The 23,892-nt window shown below is 27.6% G+C and overlaps 1 protein-coding gene across 2 annotated transcripts in view; it reads left to right on the forward strand.

Moving 5' to 3' along the window:
• Kr-h2 (transmembrane protein 33-containing Krueppel homolog 2) overlaps positions 1-22,301 on the forward strand; it is a 48,130-nt gene extending 25,829 nt beyond the window's left edge. For both annotated transcript variants that reach the window (XM_075379140.1, XM_075379139.1), the window contains 3 exons: positions 9,182-9,431; positions 13,883-14,016; positions 15,805-22,301. In XM_075379140.1, coding sequence (XP_075235255.1) covers positions 9,182-9,431; positions 13,883-14,016; positions 15,805-16,030 — 610 coding nt within the window. In that variant the 3' untranslated portion in view covers positions 16,031-22,301. The remainder of the gene's footprint in view (positions 1-9,181; positions 9,432-13,882; positions 14,017-15,804) is intronic.
• Positions 22,302-23,892: the final 1,591 nt, after the last annotated feature.

The raw sequence follows: 23,892 nt of genomic DNA on the forward strand, positions 1-23,892 counted from the left end.
GCTGTTACAGGTGCCAGCCAGAATAAATGGATTATAGAAGAATTAATTGCTGTGCTTTCTATCCTTTAATTCAATTATAGATATTCAACATCTACTCATTGTTCTTAGGAAACAAATTGTAGGTATTTAATTGTGTTAAAGTAATGATCGATTTCATTACTAAGTATTTTCATCATCAAATATTAGGCTTAGCAAAGTAAGATGCTTTTTTCTTTTCCAGTGTCATAGCCGTGTGTAGAGGGGTCCTTAATCGATTCTTGAAAATTATCAATTTGTATTTGCCCACAAAAATTTATAGCAAAGTTGAATAAATGTCAGTTCCTGATCTATATTTCCCATCTGGAGTATAATATTAGTTGTTTTCATCCATGTGTTTGTGAACTTTTTTTATGGTACAATCTACATAGTTTGTAATCCCTCTTCATGTTTTAATATATTATATAATGTCAGTTGTTTTTGTTTAAAAAAAGACATTTATTGTATTTTAAATTCACAAATAAAAAAAAATACTTAATTTTTGAACATTATCATTTACTGGTTGCATTAGATGGTAAATTTCTGCTCCAGAAATGTCAAATCTTCTTTATTTATTTTTTTTTATGAAGGGCATTTAAATTAATATTAAAACAAAATAATTATTATTATTATAAATAAATAAAAAAAAAAAGCTGGCAACACAGTTGTAGGACTTTCCCATCTCGCAGCATTTTTCTGATGCACGCTTACAAAACTTAATTTAAAATATTTATTATTTTATTTAATTCAGTGATACTAACCAAAGTGCGCACACACTGTATTTCATTCAGACGGGTGTGGCAAGGTACTAGCTGCAGCATTAAATTTTTTTTTTTTTACTTGAAATATTATGCATTTATTTAATACTACCTCTCACCTGTGACATCACAAGTGCTACACTAGCACTCCTTGTGGTGTAAGAAGGTAATATGGACACAGCATACCCACTTAGCCATTAGTTGATTTAGACCATTTTTTGGGGATAGGGGTGTGAGTTTGCAAATATTTTTTTTAATTCTTAACAAATGTGCATAAAAAATAACAAGACCCTAAGTAGGCAAAATCTCAAGATACTGAGTGACCTTGCTCTACAGCCTCACCCGCTGAGCCTTTTAAGTTAAAAAATTAATGGCATCAATGCCCCATATATAGAAGTAATCTGACCAAATTTGATCAAAATCGGTCCAGTAGTGCTGGAGATTCAACCAGATCCAGTAGGGTGATTTAGATTCCAACATCAAACACACACACACGTACATACGAAATCTGGAAAATTTCCATCCGGTTTTTAGGTTGCTTAAGTCAAAACATCAAGAACTGGTGAAAACTGAATATTCCCAAAATTAACCATTATAATACTTTCCCTTCTTCAGCTACAGTTCTGCTTTAGCCTTAGATGGGAAAGTAATATAATATAATTTTTTTTTTCTTAATTGTAAATGTTATAACCCAATTGCTTATATGATTTTTTTCCGATATATAAGATTTCTAAAAAAAGATTTCATAAACTAATTTATGAAATCTGTAACCTTAAATTTCTGTAAAATTAATTTATGGACAAAAAAGCCTCGAGAAAAAGACATTAAACAAATTTATTAATTTTTTTTTCTTATTTAAAATATATAATTTTTTTTCAACGGCTTAAAACAATAATTTTAAATTAATTAATTTTTTTATTGTAATTAATTCAAAATTGGAATCATATTTTTTTTTCTGGTTAGTAGATAATTCTTCCTTCGTGTATTTTGATAGAATAATTTTATAAAATAAATAATTAAACAATTGCGCGTGAATATACATAATGTACTTTAAGTAAACAAACTACAAAAGACACAAGGATTAACAAACTATTCCGTGTTGTTGTAATGAGACAAGTGGGAAAACATATTTTACAAAGCATTTTTAAATTATAAATTTATTAACAATTAAACATAATATAATGTGTAAGAGATTTGATAGGGTTTACATCCCAATACATCAAAGTAATTACAAAACGCTAAGAATTCTGATATAGTATATTTTGTAGATTATTTAACTGACATTTAAATAGCAATATTAAGCTTAAATTGTATTAAATCCATTTAAATGCATTATGAGCATTACAGCAACAAATGATATTCATTAAATAAGCAAAGGAGCATATAAATTCATATTGAGCAACCACTCATCAAAGTAAAGGGGTGTGGGGATTAATTTGAGTTAAGTTTAAATTGGACATAATCTTCATTTTGAAAACTTTGATTTTGTGTTTTTAATATAATGGGCTACTTATACTATTATTATTATAGATGTTAATTTATAATATTAGTTTTTGTGCAAGTTATTATTATATGTAAATACTTGTAAAAAGGAATAATAATAATAATAGTGTAATTTGGATTACAAAAAGAAAGTTATAGAACTAGTTCAAAAATTGTTTTCTTTTTATTTTTTATTTGTATTTTACTAGCTGTATTGTTTTAAATTGAGTGAACTAGTCAAATATATCTTAAAGGGAAAACTAATGTTTTCCCTTTCATGGCAGTAACAGTAGCCAAGTGGCAAACTTTTCGCTTTCATAGTTGAGAAGTCTTGGGTTCAAGTCTCTAGGTTCATTTTCTTGTTTAATTTGAGTGGAATTGAATCAGAATCGGGCTAAGTTGAAAGCTGCCAAAAAAAAAATATATATAAAGTTATTTTTAAAAATTACACACGCATATTAGAACTGTAATATTTATTACTTTTTTTAATATCTAATTACAATAAATAAAACCAGTACAATAAGGATTATTATACACACTGTGCTAGGGTTACATTTTATCTACTGTAAGAATTATATTACACCTGAGATCCTTATCTTTCTTGAAACCTATTAGTTTTAAATTTTAGATTTTTGGGTTAAGGTTTTATATATTAAATAACAAGTTCTCACTTGAAAATTTATTCTACTGGTTCACTAAATTTAAAACAATACAGCTTGTAAAATACAAATCAAAATATACAACTTTCTCTATAATCCATATCATTTGATTATTACAATACACAAGTATTTTTTACATAGAATAACAAGCAGTTTTACACAAAAACTGGTAACATATATTACTATATATATTGCAATAATAATAGTATAACAATAGTTCATTACATTAAGAACACAAAATTAAAAATTTTCAGTGTAAAAATTATTACCTTCATTCTAAACTTATCACAAATTAACCTCCCATTTGCTTACTTTGATGAGTGTTGCTCTGCTCATTATGAATTTATATACTCCGTTGTTTATATTTCATGAATCTCATTTGCTGCTGTAATGCACATATTTGTTTTGTCAAATTCAACTCATAACGCATTTTTTAAATGGATTTAATACAATGTAAACCAAATACTGCTGCTGGATGTCAGCTAAATCCAAATAATATATCAGAATTCTTTTTGTTTTGTAATTACTCTGATGTATTGGGTTATATATTCCTACTTAATCTGTTAAAAATTACAATTTATTTAACTGTTAGTAAATTTAGATTTTTAAAATAGTTTTGCCAACTTGTTTCATTACAACATACATTAGTTTGTTAATCCTTATATTGTCTATTTTGTATGTTTTATTATTGTTTGTTTACTTAACAAGTACTTTATGTACATTTATATGCGATCGTTTAATTATTTATTTATAAAAAAATTTCCATCAAAATGAACTGAAAATTTTTTATAAGACAGAAAAAAACAATCTTTCTAATTCTGAATTAATTACTGTAAGATATCAATTAATGTTTAAAGCTGTTGATAAAAAATTTGAAAATTTGTTTAAATGTTTTTTTCCATTGCTTTTTATCCATAATTTCATTTATTCAAATTAAAAAATATATTTTTTAGAAGTTATATTTATGGGAGAAATTCTCAAGCAAATGGGTTAAAATAAAAATAAAAATTAGAAAAAACAAATTTACATTATAATTATTATATATAGTAATAACAATTTTACTACTATTATATTAATTTGTATTTTCCTCAAATATAAACAAAAGAAAGATTTTTTACATTTCTGAAACAGAAATGCCATTTAATGTATACATTAACAAATGAGAGGTACATTTATTTATGAATTTAAGATGGAATCTTAAATTCTAAATTTTGTAACTTCTGTTGCTGGTTTGTATTCTGAAATGACTGTTATGATTGATGCAAGAGATGGGAAAGGTAGTTGGAGAGTTGAAGATAAAGAAGTGTCTTCGACCAGGTTGTTCAGTGTCACCAACATTATTTAATATATATCTGTCTGAACAAGGAGTTTTTTTAACATTTTAGCGTTTGCTGATGTTGCCATTATTGTACACAAAAAGCGAAGACTAGCTGCAAATGGCAGTTCATCAGCCCCATCTCATCAGTAAAAAATTCAACATGAAAATTTCACAGCAAAAATCTAAGTTATGGCCTTTTTTGGAAAATGCCTTTATATTCCAAGATAGTCATCGATGGGGATATTCTGGAATAGGTGGGAAACTTCAAATATCTGGAGTGTGACTTGTTCTTCAATCATGAACAAGATATAAATGGAAAATTGACTAAATTTAGTGTAGTTTGTGGATTGATACATCATACTATGAAAGGTCAGACAGAGTAGGAAGGATACCCAAATTAGATTTTATTAAATAATGGGCCAAGAGCAAATCAGATAATTCTCATATACAAGTGGTGATGAGATTCCCACAACGCATGAAGAGCTGTACAAGAAAGAATTTCTATTAGGAATGAATTCATTCTTGAAAAGAATAAGGTACAATCAATAAGTGAAACGATTGGATGATTCACTTGTTACAAATGCCTCAACATAGGTTGTTGCCATTGCTTGCGTAGTTTAAGCCAGATGGAAGAAGATGTAGATAGATCGAGACGTCTATGGATTTAGACTAATCAAGCCTAATGAAGGCGGAAGAGATGAAGATAGAATAGATTTCAATTTTTTTTTTTTTTATAAACAAAAACAATTAAAAATGTTTTAATATATTTAAATGTGGAGAGGAATTCCATGTTATTTAATTCTGATTATGCAGAGTAAAAAAGTTCATTTGAGTGAAAATAATTGTTATACTCCAGATGAGAAATATAAGTCGTAAACTAATTTTTATTAAATTTTGGTACATATTTCCGTGTGAGAATACAAATAGATGATGTTTTTCAAGAATGAATTAAGTATCCTTCTACACACAGCTATGTCATTGGAAAGGAGAAAAGCATTCTTACTTTCTGAGTTTATTTACAATTGGGGTTCAAGTCGGCAGAAGCTGCTATGCTGAATTTAGAGAGAGGGACACTCCATTTCTACTACTCCGCAAAAGGGCATCAATAAACTATACCATAAGCTATACTCTTGAAAACTATACATAGTGTAAAAATCATATTTCATTGTTTACAAATTATATTGTTCAATTCTTTTATTGATTTGAGCAGTCTTTGGTAATTCAGTGATTAATAGTATATAATATTTGAAGCTCATTGGTAAAGTTTATAGAAATTATAATGAAACAAAGGGAACATTTCTATTTATTCATTAGAGCACACAGGTGTAATATTCTATTAAGTTCATGTTTGTTTGTGAAGTCGGTTGCTTTAGTTCATTTTATCATGTTTTGTTATAGTGCGTGTTCTATTATTATTTTTAAAAAGTTATAATTTGTTTTTGTCATTTTATACTTGTAAACAATATCAGAATTTTTATGTTTATAAAATTAGTCTTTTTTATTTAAAAAGAAAGGAGTTTTAGCATTGGAATAAAATAGTAACATTATGTGAAAAAATGATAAATTAGCTCTCCCTTTGCCACGCTATCTCTCTTTCCCTCTACCCAATTCTCCACCAACCTATCTCACGCTCTCTTTCTTTCTTTCTCTCCATTCACTCTCTCTCTCTCTCTCTCTCTCTCTCTCTCTCTGCATGTGTGTGTGAGAGAGAGAGAGAAATGTATTTGACAACAATCATTGAAACAAAAGTAGTAATATGCACTGTCATTTGCTTCAAAAAAAAGTATAGCCAATATTGCAAGGTAAATTTAAAAATTATATATATTTAATAGCCTTATATCTATTTGTTACAATAAAAACCCTTATGGAATCATATATACTTTAGATTAGATTGATTGATCTGCAATTTTGTTATAACATCTTATTGGAAAAATTAAAAAAATATATACTTTAAAAACAGTTTTTTTTTATACTTATACTAATTTATTAAATGTCTAGCTGTTATTATCAAGGCAATCTAAATTAGATGTTGACCTTGTTTTGATTTGATCTTCGTATTTCTCTTTGGTCTGTGGTTTTATCATGTAAACTTGTTTTCATTATTTAACAGTTACGTTCAAGCATAGTATAAATTTGTATTTGATTTATTTAATATATGTATTGTTCCACGTAATTTAATTTTTTTTTAATGTTAAATAACACAAAAATCTTTTAAGTGTATCTGTTAGTCTTTTAATGATTCTGTAAATTTGTTTTTATTTTACTATCTAAAATTATTTGAATATTTTTGACTAGTTTAGCCATATTTCTGATAAAAGGGTGAAGTAATTTTAGATACTATTCTACTGAAATCATATTCAGTGACAAAATATTCAATGACAATGAATTCATATTCAATCGCAAAATTTTAATATAAATCGTTTCATTCAACTGGATAATTCAGAAGACTTCTAAGCTGTCATTGAAAAATAATGAAATAGTTGTAGATAATTATTGACCTGTTGTTTTACTTCATACTTAAGTTTTTTATATTTATTTATTGTTTTTATTGTTATTATGAATCAAGATATAATTTACAAGAGGTTATCTCTAAGTAAAGACTGTTTCATTGTAAAAAAATTTATTTTGAAAACTTTATAAATATTTTTTATTTCTTTTAAACTTCATACCCTTTAAACACTTCTATATATAATCGTCCCGTGAATTAAGACATTTATCGTAACGATACGCTAACTTCAATATACCATCATCATTTTTTCTGCCGCCAGTCCATTTAGCCACTGATTAACAGCAGTTTTAAGTTCATTGCCCACGAATTGCTTACTACTCAAAAATTCCTTCAATTTCAAACAAATTGTAATCAGGAGCTAAGTCTGGACTATGTGGTAGGTGATCGTAAATTTCCCATCCAAATGTTTTCAGTAAATCTCATGTCAGACCCACAACGTGTGGATTATCATACACATGTTAATTGTGTTGTTATTGTAATGTGCATTATCATGAAGCAGGATGATGCCGTTGGTCAGCCGCCCATGTCACCGTTTTTGAATGGCTGCCGTAACTTATGTAGAGTTTCGCAGTAGACTTCTGCATTATAGTTGTTCCATATGGCATGAAATCAATCAGCAGTGTGATTGATTGGTCCCAAAAGACTGTAGCCATCAGTTTGTATCTAAATGGCTGTGACTTGACCTTTGTTGGTCTGGTTGGTGATTGAGAATGATGCCATTCACTTGACTGCTGTTTTCTCTCTGGAGTGGTGATGAAACAAATGAATTACGGAACTCTAATTGTAACACTAAACAGTACATTATTTGATCGTTGAATAAAAATAAAATCCATTTGCTTAATTTTTTTTACTAATTTCAGAAGTTTCTCATAAATGGACTTCATATTTTTCAAAGCTTTTAATTTCATAAATTATTTGGTAAGTCAATAGTCGTTGCAACTTGAAAAAATCATTTTAACTACTTTTTAAATAAGTGAAATAAACCTTTTTTTTGTTTTCAGAAATTAACATTAGCTGCAGATAAAATGAAATCTTTGTACAGGTAGAAAAAAATAACCTGTTGGCCTCATTTCATACATTGTACAGTGATCTTGATTTACAAAAGCCAGTTTGCAGACTGGATCTGATATAAAGATCATTATACAGTCAGCTGGGATCAAGATATATATTACACAAATAAAATTATGCATGCACAGAAGTGCGCAGAATTACTAAAGCTTTTAAAGCGTATGATCATTGACTTTCAACCAGGCTATTTCTACATATTCTTATACATATGTACCTATTTCAGCGCAGGCTGAAATAAGTATATATTAATTAAGATATCTTAATTAATTAATAAATTGAATTCTTTAATTAAGTAATTAATTTAATTTAATCTAAATTCATCTTAATTTAATTTAATTTGAATTAATGATTTAATAAATTAAATCCTAATTAAACAATTTAAAATATTGGTTGTCTTGATTAGATCAGACTTTCCTATAACATTGTGATTATTTGTGGTTAAATGTTAGTTTAAGTAACAAGTTCCCGCTTCTATGTAAAAATGCATTATTTGTATGGAACTCCAGTAAATACATATTGTTTGTAATCTGTTAGAATGTTTAAATGTATCGACAAAAATGACTAAAACCAATAGGACAAACAAACACTACTCTCCGTCATTATCCATCAGTGAAGAATTTTCATACAGTGATGCCACCATTGTTTAAACTTTCTGCTGAAAAATCATAAAAATAGAATGACATTAAAAGATATATTCAATTTTATTTTTATAATCTTATTTTCTCATCTTGAATAGTTGTATCAAGTCGTAATTTTTCTTCTTCAAATTCTCTATATTGTTTTTAAGATGTAGAATTTTCTAAGGGATTATTAGTTTTTATGATTAATCCTCAATCTTTAGTTTATCAAAAAAGAAGATTAAATATTTATAAATTTACTCTCCATATTAAACTTTGTTATGTTTTACTTCATAGTTTTGGCCGGTAAACAGAGACATTTTTGAATTTATTAAAAGTAAAATTGTTTATTTTTATTAAAAATATTTAATTTAGTGTTTGTAGATTTCATATCAATCACAACACATATGCTAAACAAGAGTTGTTAAAACTAGAAATATACATTGTTTCAGTTGTACTATAAATTAAGTTTATCGTCATGCTATTTGTTCACTATGTTTAGAACAAAATAAAAGCTTCTATTTAAAACTAGAGAAAACTTTTTTTAGTAAAATAATTTTATATGAAGAGATTGCTGTAACCAGTTTCATATTTTAATGGCACTAACCTTGAAATTACATATATGTTTGTGTACCGTTCATGACAGTGAGTGGGTTAGCCATTTCTGTATCTGAAGTAAGAGATAAAAAGAAAATTAGTATTATTTTCTGTTTTTATTAATACAATTATATTAATAATTTTTTCTTTCTTTTTAGAAATCCATATAATGTATATTATAAGGCGCTATTCGCTAATGGTGCAACCAGTGCGATAAGACTTCATCAGCGACTACCTGCTGTTTCATTCTCAAGAGAGTTTCTCACAATTTTGTTGTTAGAAGACAGTTGTCATTATCTGTTTTATTCAATTATATTTTTGTATGTATCACCCGTCACATTCGCATTGTTGCCAACGTTTCTGTTCTCATTGATACATTTTGCCAGTTACTCATTATCATTGTTGGATGTAAGTATTATTGTATGTTATTTAATGGAATAATAATTAGCAAATAAATTGATGGGTGATTTATTGAGTATGTAACTGATTTGCTTGATATAATAGTCTGATTGATATGCTTGTCTTTGTTCATTTAGGTTCATATGTGTAAATATAGCTCCAGATTTGCTTACGATGTTCTCACCATGTCTTCATTGAAGTATGTTATATTCAGGGTTCACTGGAAATAAGGGCAGTGCGCATCATAAAATTAAATATAATTCTTTTTTTTTTATCATTTCCTTTTTTAGAATATAAATTATAGTTACATTTATTTTACTTTGTTCTAAAAGTACTATTAGCTAGAAAAAATTAAATATTCTGTATATAAATATGATATGAAGTTTGTAACTTGTAAAAGTAGATGCCTACCAGATATGGATTTGATCCGAGTCTTCTAAATGAACACTACCATTTTGCCACAGAGGTAGAGTAGTTTTGTTTTATTTTTTTTTTTCAGAACATCCTTTTTTATCTTAGTTCTTATATAAATTTTCTGACCAAGGAGTAGGAATAGAATTACAATTAAAGATAATGAAATAAAAAATCTACCAAAAATTAAAAAACTGGGGAAAAAGTCTTTTAAAATAATCATAATGCATTTCAGAAGAAATTACTACGAACTATTGAAAAATCAGATTTTATTCATTTAAATGTTAAAAAATATTCTTTAAAATTCTTAAAAATGTATTAAATCATTTTTTTTTTTTAAATATAGAAGAAGCAAACTGTAGAAACAAAACATTTACTGTTGTATGATATATGTACAGCTTGAGAACCTAGAGCAATTGAACCCTGACTACTTGACTGACCCTCCTTTTGAAGCAAAGATGATAACGGAGCCTATAATGTTGATCTACATTATCTGACAGAATTTAGTGTAGCCATTATACTATTGACATGTTGTGATTCAAAGATGTTTTAACAGTGATGCCCTTCCAGCTTTAAACTGCCAGATCATACTTTCATAAATTAACTATCAGTATTTTATCTTGAAATTCAGAAATCAGATTGCTCATACATGTATATAAGAAGAATTTTGATAAAAAGCACAACTAATACAACCTTGAAATAAGAATAATAAATAACTGTTGGTAAGGTTAAATCATCTGATTACCATACATTTTCCCAGAAAAACAACTTCTTGAACAATCATTTCCCAAAATATGATAAATCCATTTTACTGAAAATTACTTTATTTTATGAATACTTCTTATGAGCTTTGACACAGATAATCATGCCATTATTTTTCTCGTTATAATTTTAATATTATGTGGTTTTCGTGTAATCCCTTGGCTTAAAGTTGCTTTAGATATTCTGTCAAAAGTGCGTAATTTTATATAAAAACATGTGCATATTCGAGTGCAATGTTGTGTCAAAATTTCAAAGCAATCGGTGAACAACTTTCGAAGATTTAAGATTTTGAATAAACGAACATTTATATTTTTATTTATATAGATTACACTGTAAATAAATTAAATTATATATTATCAATGCTTTCATATTTCTTTTATAACTTCTTAGAATTTGGTAAATGCATATGATATTTTGATTTTCCATAAGCTACCCACGAAGGATTTCAAAAATATTTTGAATAATTTATTTGCTGTATGTCCAATGAGGGTCTGTTTCAGGGGAAAGATATAAATGTTAAATTAAACAAATAACATTATCAATAAAGTGTAATAAACTTATTATTGGTAATTATAACTGTCAGTTACAGAAGAAGCAAATGGAGGAAAATAATATAGTATTTGTTTTTATATGTTGTTACTTCTGTAATTGTTATTTTTACATGAGAGTAAAAAAAAAGTATATAAAAAATAATTCTCACCTTTTTGAAAACAGGGAAAATTATCACAAATTGAAAATTAAAAAAAGTCTAAATAACTGGAAATAGTAAGCACAGGAAGGTCCTATAGACTTTTTGAAGTGCTAATTCATCATACAGAACTACCATAACTGAATGCCACCAGTAACAATAGAAAAGTGTATTGGACATGACTCAAAAATATATGTGGGCGATTGGTTTTTTAGTGATGTAAAGAATATTAAAAGCTATAATAGAAGAGCAAAGATTGGATTATATAGAACAGATAATTTAGGATGAAGCATATTATAGTAAGTTGTTTCGCAATTGCTTCTCGGATCTTTGCCTTCAGTTCTTCCGTTGTAGCAGGTCTATTAACAGGTCTTGGCTTTTAAGGTGACCCCACAAAAAGTAAAAGCAAGCTGAGAGATCAGGCGATCTGGGAGGCCATCTAATATCACCATTTCGTGAAATGACACGTTGTACAAACAATCGGCGTACAGCTGCCATCGATATTCATGCAGTATGTGACGTTGCTCCGTCTTGTTGAAACCAGGCTGTGTTAAGAATCAGTGGAAATGTCTTTTGTTGTTCCACAACAAAGGTTTCAAGCACGGCTACGTAACGAGCCGATGTCACTGTAATCGCAAGACTGTTGTCATCCTCAAAAAAAATAAGAGCCTATAACACCGTAAGATGACATAGCACACCACACGGTCACTTTCTGGCTGTGCAACGGACGCTGGTGTAGCTGCGTAGGATTTTCTTGTGCCCAGTATCTGAAATTTTGCTTGTTAACAAATCCACTGAGGTGGAAATGCGCTTCATCTGACATCCACAGTTCGTGAACAAACTCTTCATTATCTTCTGAAGCATTACATTACAGAATTGTGCTCGCACAACTGCATCGTTCGGTTTCAGTTCCTGGACGATCTGCAACTTGTACGGATGGTATTGCAAGTCCTTCACTAGCATTCTTTGAACACTTGAACTATACAATTGTAAAGATGCTGAGAGACGACGGATTGACCGATGTGGACTTCGTATGACAGCATCTTGTAAAGCTTGAACATTCTGTGGTGTATGGACGGTTCGCTCACGGCTTGGAGGTTTCTTTTTCATTGCGAACCGGTTTCCTCAAAATTAGATATCCATGTTTTAATTGCATGTGCTGATGGAACACGATCGTGCCGTCCCAGATTAAAATAACAGCAAAATTCTCTATGCGCTCCCTCCACACTGCCATTGTTTTTGTAAAACGCTTTGATAGCAAATGCTCGTTGCGCACCACTCCAAGGATCGATGACAACTAAATGGCAGGTTAGGTTAGAGAGGCTGGCGCCACTTATCAAGTGGTACAAATTGCCCACGGCTACCAACACAACTTTCAAAATTTCCCGTTTCTTTGAATCACCTGTATATGCACAGTGGAATCTCAGTAATCCATTACTGGTTGAGACCAAGGAGGTGCTAGATTAATGGATTTTTGCAAATGCATATAATGCTACTGTATAGTTCAGTACTATTTATAGAAAATAATGAAAATACATTTGAGTTTTAACTAAATTACTGTCTTTTTATTAAAATAATCATAATTGTAATAACTATATCTTAGATTAATATTAACAAAATAATCGTATTTAGTACATTACATGGCATTGTTAGTATTAGCAAAAAAGATCTTTAAAAAACACATTAGAATTTTAAATTACATTTTAATTTTAAATTTTAATTCTGGATTTTTAAAAAAATAATATGTAGGCAATAACCAGAAAAATCATATTTTGTTATTATTAACAAGAAAAAAAAAACCAATGAAAAATAATAACATTTCTTACAAATTAAAAAAATTACAGTATTTGTGCAGTATTTTAATTGCGCGATATTTGGTCAATGAACACAACATTTACAGATGAATAAAACAATAACATTGAATAGGCTACACTCTTATAATAAAATATTTTACAGTACTATCTTATAATTATTTTAACATATTGAATAAAACTCATGTGACAACTAATTTTCAGTTGCACGAACTTGAAAAAAAGAATCTGATTTTTTTGTCATAAATGATTCTAGAAAAACTTGTCCACATAATCTTTTTAATAAAAGATATTCATGTGCATCAATGTTTTTTCTTCATCTCATTTAATGTAGGTGCATTAAATATGACAAAAAATCATTTCCAAGTTATCATTACAAGAGTTACATTTTAACAGGCATGCACATAGGCCTATTTATACAATATGTACTGCTTGTATTTTTATATACATGTTTTACAGTATATATTTCATGCATATTTATATTATCTGTCACAAAAATTTTATCGAAATGCACAATTTACTAAGAAGTACTTCATCTAATGTGTATGCATCACTATATTTTTAGTGCCGGATTACTGGACATTCCAGATTACTGACGTGCAGGACTACTGAGACTCCACTGTGTGCGTGTGTATGTATGTAATAACCTTTTTATTGAGTAGTTTGAAGAAGTGACAAATTTTAATTTTAATATAGTTTTTTAATGTTTTAGTGTATTTTTTACAATATATATATATATATATTATGTATGTTCAACTATTTATTTTTTATATGATATTTTTTTAAAGACACTTGGACAAAACTCATGGTGGGGCGCAAGATTATTGATATCAATTGTAGAGTTTCAGTCACGAAATATTCTTCGTCTTATCGCCTTTGCTGAAATAATATTAATGCCATTCACTATTATCCTGATTTTTATGTAAGTATTTATTGACAACTGGTATTAAGTGCGTGTGTATTTTTGTGTGTAAAAGGGGAATAAAAATTGAATTGAGTACTTGGCTATATGTATAAAGATACTAAACGTTCTCACATCCATTGATTTGTCACATCTTAGGCCGTTGAAAAACATTTTGTGTAATTGTTTAGGTTATGTTTTATGCATGGTAATTTCAAAATAATTATCTTGAAATTGTCACTTCACAAAATGTTAACTAACATGAAATTACTTTGGTTAATTATTTATTGTATAAAGTTAATGTAATCATAGATTTGTAATTCACAAAAAAGTTAGTTAACTTCTTGCTCCATTACTTCAGCATTATACTGAAATGGTAGGGACAGCCAGCTTTTCCTGTGGGCTTTGATGAATAAAGGCTCAATTTTATTTGGTAAAATAGTTTATTAATGATCTTATATACCTAGACCTGTAGTGACAAGAATGAAGATGTGATTTTTAGTGCTGAATTCAGCTGCATTTCAGTGGGTTTGATATGTTTATGCATATGTATATATGTGTGATAGTATATTTGACTTATTAAAGAAGGCAATGAAAAATCACTTTCTTTCTCACTCCTCGATAAGCCTGTCATGGGATGATTGATGTATTTAAGAAGGCTATTTTCCTAGAGTGACCTTAAAATCATAATAGGTTACTTTCAGTCATTATAAACGTAGGCAAAATGCTTGGAGGTTATTTATATAATATTTTATAAGTATTGAACAGTCAGTTAGCAATATACTAAATGGTTATAACTGGAGTCAAAGATGGCATCCCAGTAAAAAACATAATTTTAGATTATCAAATAAAATATCACTTTTGTTTTTTTTTAATTCTCTCATATTAGCATTTCCATGGTGCGCACTACGTCATCAAATTAAAAAGCCTTTAATTAACTTAAAAATTTAAAGAAGGAGAAACAGATTGTTAAAATTGTGATGTTTACAGTCTGATTGACTAAGAAGAAATAACTTCTTTTTTAAATTTTAAAGGATTTTAAATACATTATGAAGCAATATGCACTTCTAAAGTGCTGATATGATAGAATTAAAAAAAAAAAACAGTGAGTGACATTTTATTTTATTTAATAACCATTATATATTGCTAGGTTGTTAAATTAATAATTTTAAATGTACAAGGTTTGTCTATAAATTCTCCAAATTTTTTAAATTGTGCAGTATGTAGCATTAGTAACAGATTAGTGCTATTACTGTTGGTAGGTGGCAGCAGTAACAGTCAGTTTTTGGTGAAACATTAGACAATTGTTCCACATCCTTCTTATTCAGTTGATTTAGCACAATGGATTTTTTTTTATTCCCTAAATTAAAAATGAAGTTGAAAGATCGATGTTTTTAGTCAGTTAACGTAATAAGGGAAATTTTGCTAACTGTACTGTGCAGTGTGACTTGAGTGATGAGTTAGAAAATGTTTTGAAAAGTAGAAGAAACATAGGGGGGAGTGCATTTGAAGTGTAGGACACTACTTTGAAGGCAATAAGACCTAATACCTTCTAAGTTAAGCAGAGCATTTTATACTGAAAAAGTTTGGAAATTTAACAAACAAACCTTCCCGTGTTGCAGTACTGGAGTTTTATTTTGAAAGGATATCATTTCGGTTATATGCAACAATAAAGGTGATATTTTTTTAATAGATTTGATATCCACCAAAAATTTCAGCTGATTCATTAATTTAAATATCATTACATGATTAAAGACGTAGCAGTAGATTGTTGTATAATACTTATTTTATTGTTTTTTTCCCTTACAGGGGACGAGCCGGCATATTGACACCGTTTGTATACTATCACTTCTTGTCTTTGCGATATAACTCACGACGTAACCCATACACTAGGAATATGTTTCATGAATTACGTCTTGTAATTGAATCGACTGCAGCTAAACCAGGAATGCCTTCATTTATAAGAAATTCATTATATTCACTTGTCGCAATAACATGTAGATTGGCACCACAACAAGCTCAGCCCTCACAGTAACAATAAGAATTACTCCTCCATTTTAATTTTAAATCTTCTCTGGAGGAGAATATTTAAAAAAATGAGAAAGAATGGAATTTTTATTAATTTTTCATTTTTTTAAATTATGAAATGAATTATTATGCTACTTTCAAAATTTTTTAAAATAAGGATATTGGTTTTTTTTTTACTTTTTCTTTCGTAATTATTAGAAAAAGTGGTTGTTTTTGTTATGTATTACTTTATTTTTTCTCTTTTATTTTTATATTCTTCTTTTTTTGTTTGATTATAATAAGATGATTTATAAAAATGCATTTACTATATTTTATTAGTTATTTTTAAAACAAAATACCAGGATGATTTTTATTTTAAAAGATTTATGTGTATAACTTATTCTGCATAATATTAGTTATGGAGTAGCAATTATAATCTCTTGTAACATTTAAAAAAAAAGTGATAGAAGAAATGTTACACAGCTAAATTATAAAACATAAAATAATATCTATATATTTCTGGATGGAGTGATTCAAAATTAACTTGACTAGTACCATGACCGTCTTCAGTAAAACAGTGCTTGCTTCAAAACATTTTCTTTGATCCTAAAGGACTCCTTTGCCTTTAACAAATTTGATTAAATTTTCTTGTTATTTTTTACTTTTATAATATAACAGCTTTCATTCTATCTTAAGGTCCTGCATTCTCCTTACATAATTGTAAACGATTCCTCCACCAACTGTAGTGCTGTATAAGTTGTTAACTTCATCAGCAGCAGAGTTAAAATTAAAAATTATACATAAAATACATCTGTATGTAGCAATTTATCATGTAACATGACAGTAAGTGATAATTCATATTGAAATATTAGATTATCATGTCAGTTATGCCAATTAATATAACAAACCATTGTATTCTGTGTATTTATTTTTATACTATATCTGTAAATTTTATTTGAGTCGTTTACAGTTGTGTTGGAGGAATACAGGATTTTACAATGTAATGAAAGCTACGTTATATTGTAAAAGTTGGTAATTACAAGATTTATCCAAGCTTTTGGCATACAAAGAAGTCCTTTTGAGGCAAAAAAAAAGTTTAGAAGAGTCATCTGCGTTTTTTTTATTGATGGTGGTTATAATATATATACACATATCCAGCATATTATTATACTAATATTTGTAACTCACACTATTTTTTTTTTTTTTTTTTTTTTTTATAAATAGTTTTATTTATGTAATGCTAACTAAGAAACTAAGTTAATCTTTCTAATGAATTAAATTTTTTTTATATACTTAAGTACCTTCTCTTTAGTATTATAATAAACGTCAATTCACCAAATCATCTGTTTTTTAATTCACCAGTCTATTTTGTCTGTGGGTTTTTTACAGAGTTTCTTGATAATGCTACTAGAATCTAGTGTAAATTGAATTTTTATTGTAGGTTTAATCATTTTTTATAAATTATTGACAACTGCCTCCCTTGTAAATCTAAATATTATTGCTAAAACTTTCTCTAGCCATAAGGAATTAATTTTCTTTTTCATTTATAACCGCTTTTTGGTAAGATAAATAAGAGTGTTTTTATATAATTTTTTGTTAGTTACAGCTACTTTTCTAATATCAGTATTTTCATTTTAACCAGACATATAAAAACATTTACTTAATTTATGCCGATAAATATTTATTTATTATATACTGGTTTAAATATGTAAAGGTGTGTGATTTAAATTAAGTCTAATCTGTAAATTATTTGTAAGATTAAAAAAAAAATTATGGTATAGTAATAATCTGGTTTAAAGTTAATAAAGTACATTTAAACTCGCTAAAGAATTTTTTTAATAGAATTTAACAGTTAACAATGACCACATCTTATTTAAATCAGCATTTTTAAACTGCTATTAAAAGTTCAGAAATCTTTCAAAAAATGAATTACTGCATGTGTATTTAACTAGTATGTTGTTAAATAATCTAAGATTCTACCATTATGATTTGCCCATTATTTTCTTTGTTTCTATGATCTTTATTAATCATGTTTAGACTTTTCATACTGTTTCTTCATTAAATTGTTTTAATTATCTTATGTAATTTTTAAAGGAAGAGAATACGATTGAATATTAAACACAGTGGTAACAAACGTTGTTAATACCTAGTATGTAAGCTGCTGTTGAATGCCAAATTAAATTGTAAATATTATTCATCCATTTTTTTTTTTTTTGTTTAGTTAACAGAATATTATTCAATAGTTTTTTTTCTCTGAGTTATTTTGATTTATTTTAGAAAGATTGACTGTTTAGTTCGTTTTCATAAAAATAAAATTAAATAAAAATTTTCATTGTGTAATTTTATTGTTCAATATCGTTAATACAAGGTATATAAAGAATGATTTAATTTTTTTTTTTTTTTTTAAACCTTGAAATAAATTTGTGTATCATAATTTTTAGATTCTTTTGTTTTTTACAACTCTATACAGTTGGTGAGAAAATTCACATTATTATTAAAAAATTAAAGAACTGTTTATTAATTTAAGATTACTACAAAAGATATTATTTCTATATTATTTTATTAATACATAATTGCTCAGTGATAATGAATATTTAAATCATATATTTTAATGTAAATGTAAAAATAAGCTTAAGAAATCAGTAATGGACCAATATCAGCTACAGTAGTTAAAATATTAAGATTTTCAACAAAAAGAATATAATTGTAAAAATCTATTTTGTAAGTAGTTTTATTTTTTATTTTAATTCTGGATTGTTTTGAATTGTTTTAGTGAAAAAGTTTTTCTCATTTAAAAGATATAAATTTTTATTTCATTTTTTTACATCACTTATTGTGTATTTCATATGCATTTAACTTTAATGCAATTTTAATAGTGTATTGTAATTTTGAGGTACATCTGCTGAGAAAAAAGTGTATAAAAACCAATAAAAATAGATCTTATTAGCTTTTTTGTTTATGTCTACCTTTTGATTGATATTATGCAGTTCTCTTCCCCTCTTCTTTTTTTTAACATATTTTCTTCATCATCGGTTGAATGTTATTTATTTTAATCTTTTGTTTTCCTTTGTAGTGTTTACCCATTAAACTAACCAGTTGAAGCAGCTTTGTTAAACCTGTATGAGTACATAGCCCATTCTACCGTAAAGTTTCGCTGTATACTTCTCTCTTCCCCAATTTATTTTAAATCCTAATTTGTTTTTTTATTACTATATTAAACTTTCAACATTTTCATGTAAAATCGTATTTGAAGAACTTCAATTGTTATTTTACATATCATTCTTGTTTTTTATACACATTTTATTGTCATATATTCTTTACTCTTTGCTTGTCAAATTTTCCCAGTCTTCTTTAATATTTGTATAATTACTCTGTACTCTTATACCTCAAAGTTTTAACAATTCTTCCAATCTTGTGCCAAAGTCCTGATTCCATCCCAATTTCTCCTTTTCTCTCATACATTCTCATTCATTTCCCTTTTGGTCTCTATCTCCTTTTTCCCCACTTTAAAAACCTTCTTTTAAGTTTGATCCGCTTCCATTCTTGCAAGATACAAAACCATCATAAACTTTTAATTTGAGTAATATCTGATTTTTTGATATTGTCTGGGTTTTTTCTTCTATTGGATGATCTCACTAATAAATTACTTCTCTAATTTATATGCTTCTCAACTTTACTTTGTTACTTTGGATTGACAAGTTCTCTGTATGTTACACTAAATGCATTAATTACTGTAGAACGAAATGGTACATGTGCTTTTTAGAATTATTAACTTAATAAAAACATATGACTAGAACAGTAAATGAAATGTAGACTTCCTTTTTTCCACTAGTAATGTATTACTTATATACAGTTTATTCAATGTTATATATAAATCTTCTGGTCATTTTATCATCGCACAAACTCTCAAATCTTGTCTTTAAACAGTGTATCGATGTATTTGTCAAATGAAATATTAATTACTCTGGTTTTATTTGTAGATCAATTCAGAATTATTTGGATATTTTCCTATTTTTACCTAATTTCTAGATTATTATTTTGTCATCTAACTTCTCAGAAATGTTTTATATAACAGCATAAAATTAGTAATCACAGATTTTTAATTCATTACATCACTTAAATTTTGTCTTCTTTTTTATTAATTTTGCCTAATTTTCATTATCCTTTCTTTGTAACTTTATCTAAACAAATAAATTCATTGTTAGCTGCTGTTACTCATGATGCAATAGCCATTTCAGTACATCAGTTATACAACTTAGTTTAAAATAGATTATTACATTTGTTTAACAGTATATTTTGATTATTCATATCATTGTAGTTACATTGTACTAAGAAATTCAAATTAAACTATTTAGTTAACTATTAGATCAACTATTAAATTATATTTGAGCTTTATAGTCTTATCACAAAAAAAAATAAATACATCACATTGACATGTGGAGTGTCTTTATAATATACATGCATATGTATACTTGTATTGTTAGGTTTGTGTCAGAATATAAAAAGTAGAAATTAAGTGTTGATTTAGCGTTTATTTTTGTTTTTTTTAAAAGTAGTATAGATTTGAGTATTTAAAATTAAGGGACCTCACTTGATCAAATTTTCCCATACCTATGAAAGAGATTTTTTTTAAGAAAAAAAAATGTTTTCTTAAATAAATTATTTTATTAAATCATCAAAATAAATATTAAAATCAAATAATTGAAATTTCCTCAAAAGATACTACTAAATTAAAACCGGTTTCTTCTATTTTTTTTTCTTTTACTAATTTTGAAGTTTTCTTATAAATGAACAATCGAAATTACATTATTTATATTTTAGAAGGGATTGGAAATCCAGCTTTAACCTTCAGAAATTTTAAAGTTTACCATACAGTCACCGGACTGGAAATGGAGCTCATTGAGTCAAACTTCAAGCAGCATTCCTGTTTTAACACAAAGAATGCATTAGGGCTTCTACAGAGTTCCTTGCATTGATAGCATATAAAACCCTCCAAAGCTGATTTACTTTGATTGTATACCCACAGAAATTAGTAATGGGAAAAAATTGATCGACAAAAGGAATGGATGTTTGAGAAAAGTTATCTTTCCTTGAGGAATCACGGTATGAGACAAATAAATCCATCCAGTTGAAAGCCCATCAACCTATAAATGAACAAGTGTATTACTAATCAATTTATGTAGCTTAATCGTATCCTGTAACAAAAGTTTGTTTCTTTAAGGAATTAACAACTATCATAGAGTATATACATGATTTTTAAAGGTTCAATCTCCCAAGTATTATGTGTTTAAGGAAGGATTATGTGTTTAAGGAAGGAATCTCTTTACAGTGTAAATCTGGAACATCTCAAAGAGCCTAGAAATTTTATTGTTTGAAGCAAGGTCAAAAAGGTTTAATAGTCAAAGACACGTTTAATGAATAGTTTCCAATAGATAACAAAGTTAAAAAAAAGAAAATTGATATTTTCACTGAATTCTACTGCTTTTTTTTAGTTTGTAATAGCTATACCATTCATGTCATTTAACCAGTAGCAAAAGAATTAAATTATGAATCCAAATAAATTATAAATCGTTGCCTTATCACCACTAAAAAAATTACTGAAGTCCTGATAATTTTCTTTTAATTGGCTTGTTCTTTTTTATCATATTTTATTGGATTTCCTTAGGCTAATCGCTCATTAGCACTGTATATATTGGTATTAATCAGATTTTAAAAAAATTACATATTTAAAAGTAATTCATACAAACTAAACAGATTGCAGTTTTAAAAAAGAATATATTTAAATTTTCTGATGGAGATGTGTTTTTTAATTATAATCTGTGTTTATTTTGTTATAATTTCTAAAATATTATAACAATTATATGTTATTTGATTATTACAATTAATGATTAACAAGATTTTTTCTTTAAATTAGTATTATCATCATCTAGTTATAATATGTACCTACCATTCCATTGTAGTTTTTACTTTCTTTAATTAATAATTAATTCCATAATAGTATATTAAAGTAAAGATTCACTAAATACAATCAAATTATTATATAATTACAATGATAAGTGCAAAGTTTAAGTGCATTTTTTTAGCCTCAAATTTAACATAATTTTTACAAATTACATAGTTTTAATTTTAGGTTAACATGTTATGTAGTTATATACATGGTGATGTCAATCTTTGTTGTTGTTTCTTTTGTTTTGTTTTAGTTATTAATGTACGTATTATAGTAATTCTTGCACATATTTGTTAAATGTTTAATTTTGTGTTTGTATGTATAAAATAAACCGTAAAAAAATTTTTGTTAATTATATGTCTTACATTTTATTTATGATTTCATTTCTTCTTTTTATTTTATTGAATAAATTCCACTGTTGGTAAGTTTTTCACATTTTAAATAGAAATATATATTATGCACACTGGAATATAACATGAACAAAATATTGCATGAAGTCACAGGTGTTGCCATCTTGTAGGTTCATTCCCTTACTACTAACATTTCAAAATGCGTTTACCCCATGGCCTCTATTTTTCTTTCAGTCACTATTGTTATGGAGTCAAAAATACTTGCTAAGTCAATTCGTCTAAAACAAGTTGCAGTAATTGGAGTTTTACAGCAGAAAAAGTGAATGGTAATGACATTCATCGTCGTATAAAAACTATTTATGGTGATGTACAATGGGCAATAACTGGATTAGAAGCGGTAAGGTGATTATTGAGGATGATTCTTGCAATTTTCAGCCAGTTCCTGTTACTGATGAGAAGCAAAAAAAAAAGAGAGTGATTTGTTCTTAATTCATTCATTAATAGTGTTCTGCTATTAGGGCAAGTCCTTTCACAACTGCTGCTCTCCACCTTGTTTTTCTGTTTAGCCTCTGGGTATTACCGTTTTGGTATTACTTCAGAGGATGATATGTATGAGTGTAAATGAACTGTAGTCTTGTATAGTCTCAGTTGGACCATTCCTTAAAATGTGCAGTTAATTGAAACCCAACCACCAAAAAACACTGGTATCCACGATCTCGTATTCAAATCCATATAAAAGTAACTGTGTTTACTAGGACTTAAATGCTGGAACTCTCGACTTCCAAATCAGCTGATTTGGGAAGGCGAGTTCACCACTAGTCCAACCCGGTGGGTTTCTCCACCTTGTTCTATTCTTTGCTAACCTGTTAGTTTCCACATATTTTCCCTTTTTTATAAGCCTATTCATCATTTGAAATCTCTTCCTTTCTTTCCATTCACCATACCTTCTATTTCATCCAATAAAACCTCATACAATGTAATAGCCAGTTCCTTTTCCTATATCCAGTCACTTTAGCATTTTCCTGTTCTCTCTGATCCTCCTTAATACTTCTTATTTGTTACATAGTCTTGTCATCTGACATTTATCATTCTGCGCCACACACTCATCTCAAAAGTCACTACTGCCTTACTCGTTATCCATCTTTTAGTTTTATTTAAAAATTCATCAATCGTGTAATATGGTTTCCATAAAAAAAATTGTATTTTAAATAAATTGGTAAGAAGATTTTTCAAATAGTTCGACAATTTATTAAAAATGGCTTGAATATTTTACTTATTAATAAGGCCTTTTCTCAAAAGTTGAAGTACTGCCTTCATATAATTAAAACAGTTTAATTGTCTGGTACATGGTAAAGTGAATATTGCTATTTTTTTATTAATATAAAAAACTTGTAAGAACACTGACATCAAAAACAGATTCATTATAGCAAAGATCTTACAATCATAAATATAAATGCAAGGTTAAATTAATATTTTTAATTTTCTAAATATAGATTTACATGATGCATACGTATGGGTGTCAATCAATGATCAACCAGCCCAGTTTTTTATCCTGAATAATAATTCAGAGCTTATTTATAGAGGCTGAAGAGA

This window comes from Lycorma delicatula, chromosome 11, assembly GCF_047948215.1.
Source record: "Lycorma delicatula isolate Av1 chromosome 11, ASM4794821v1, whole genome shotgun sequence".
Lineage (NCBI taxonomy): Eukaryota > Metazoa > Arthropoda > Insecta > Hemiptera > Fulgoridae > Lycorma > Lycorma delicatula.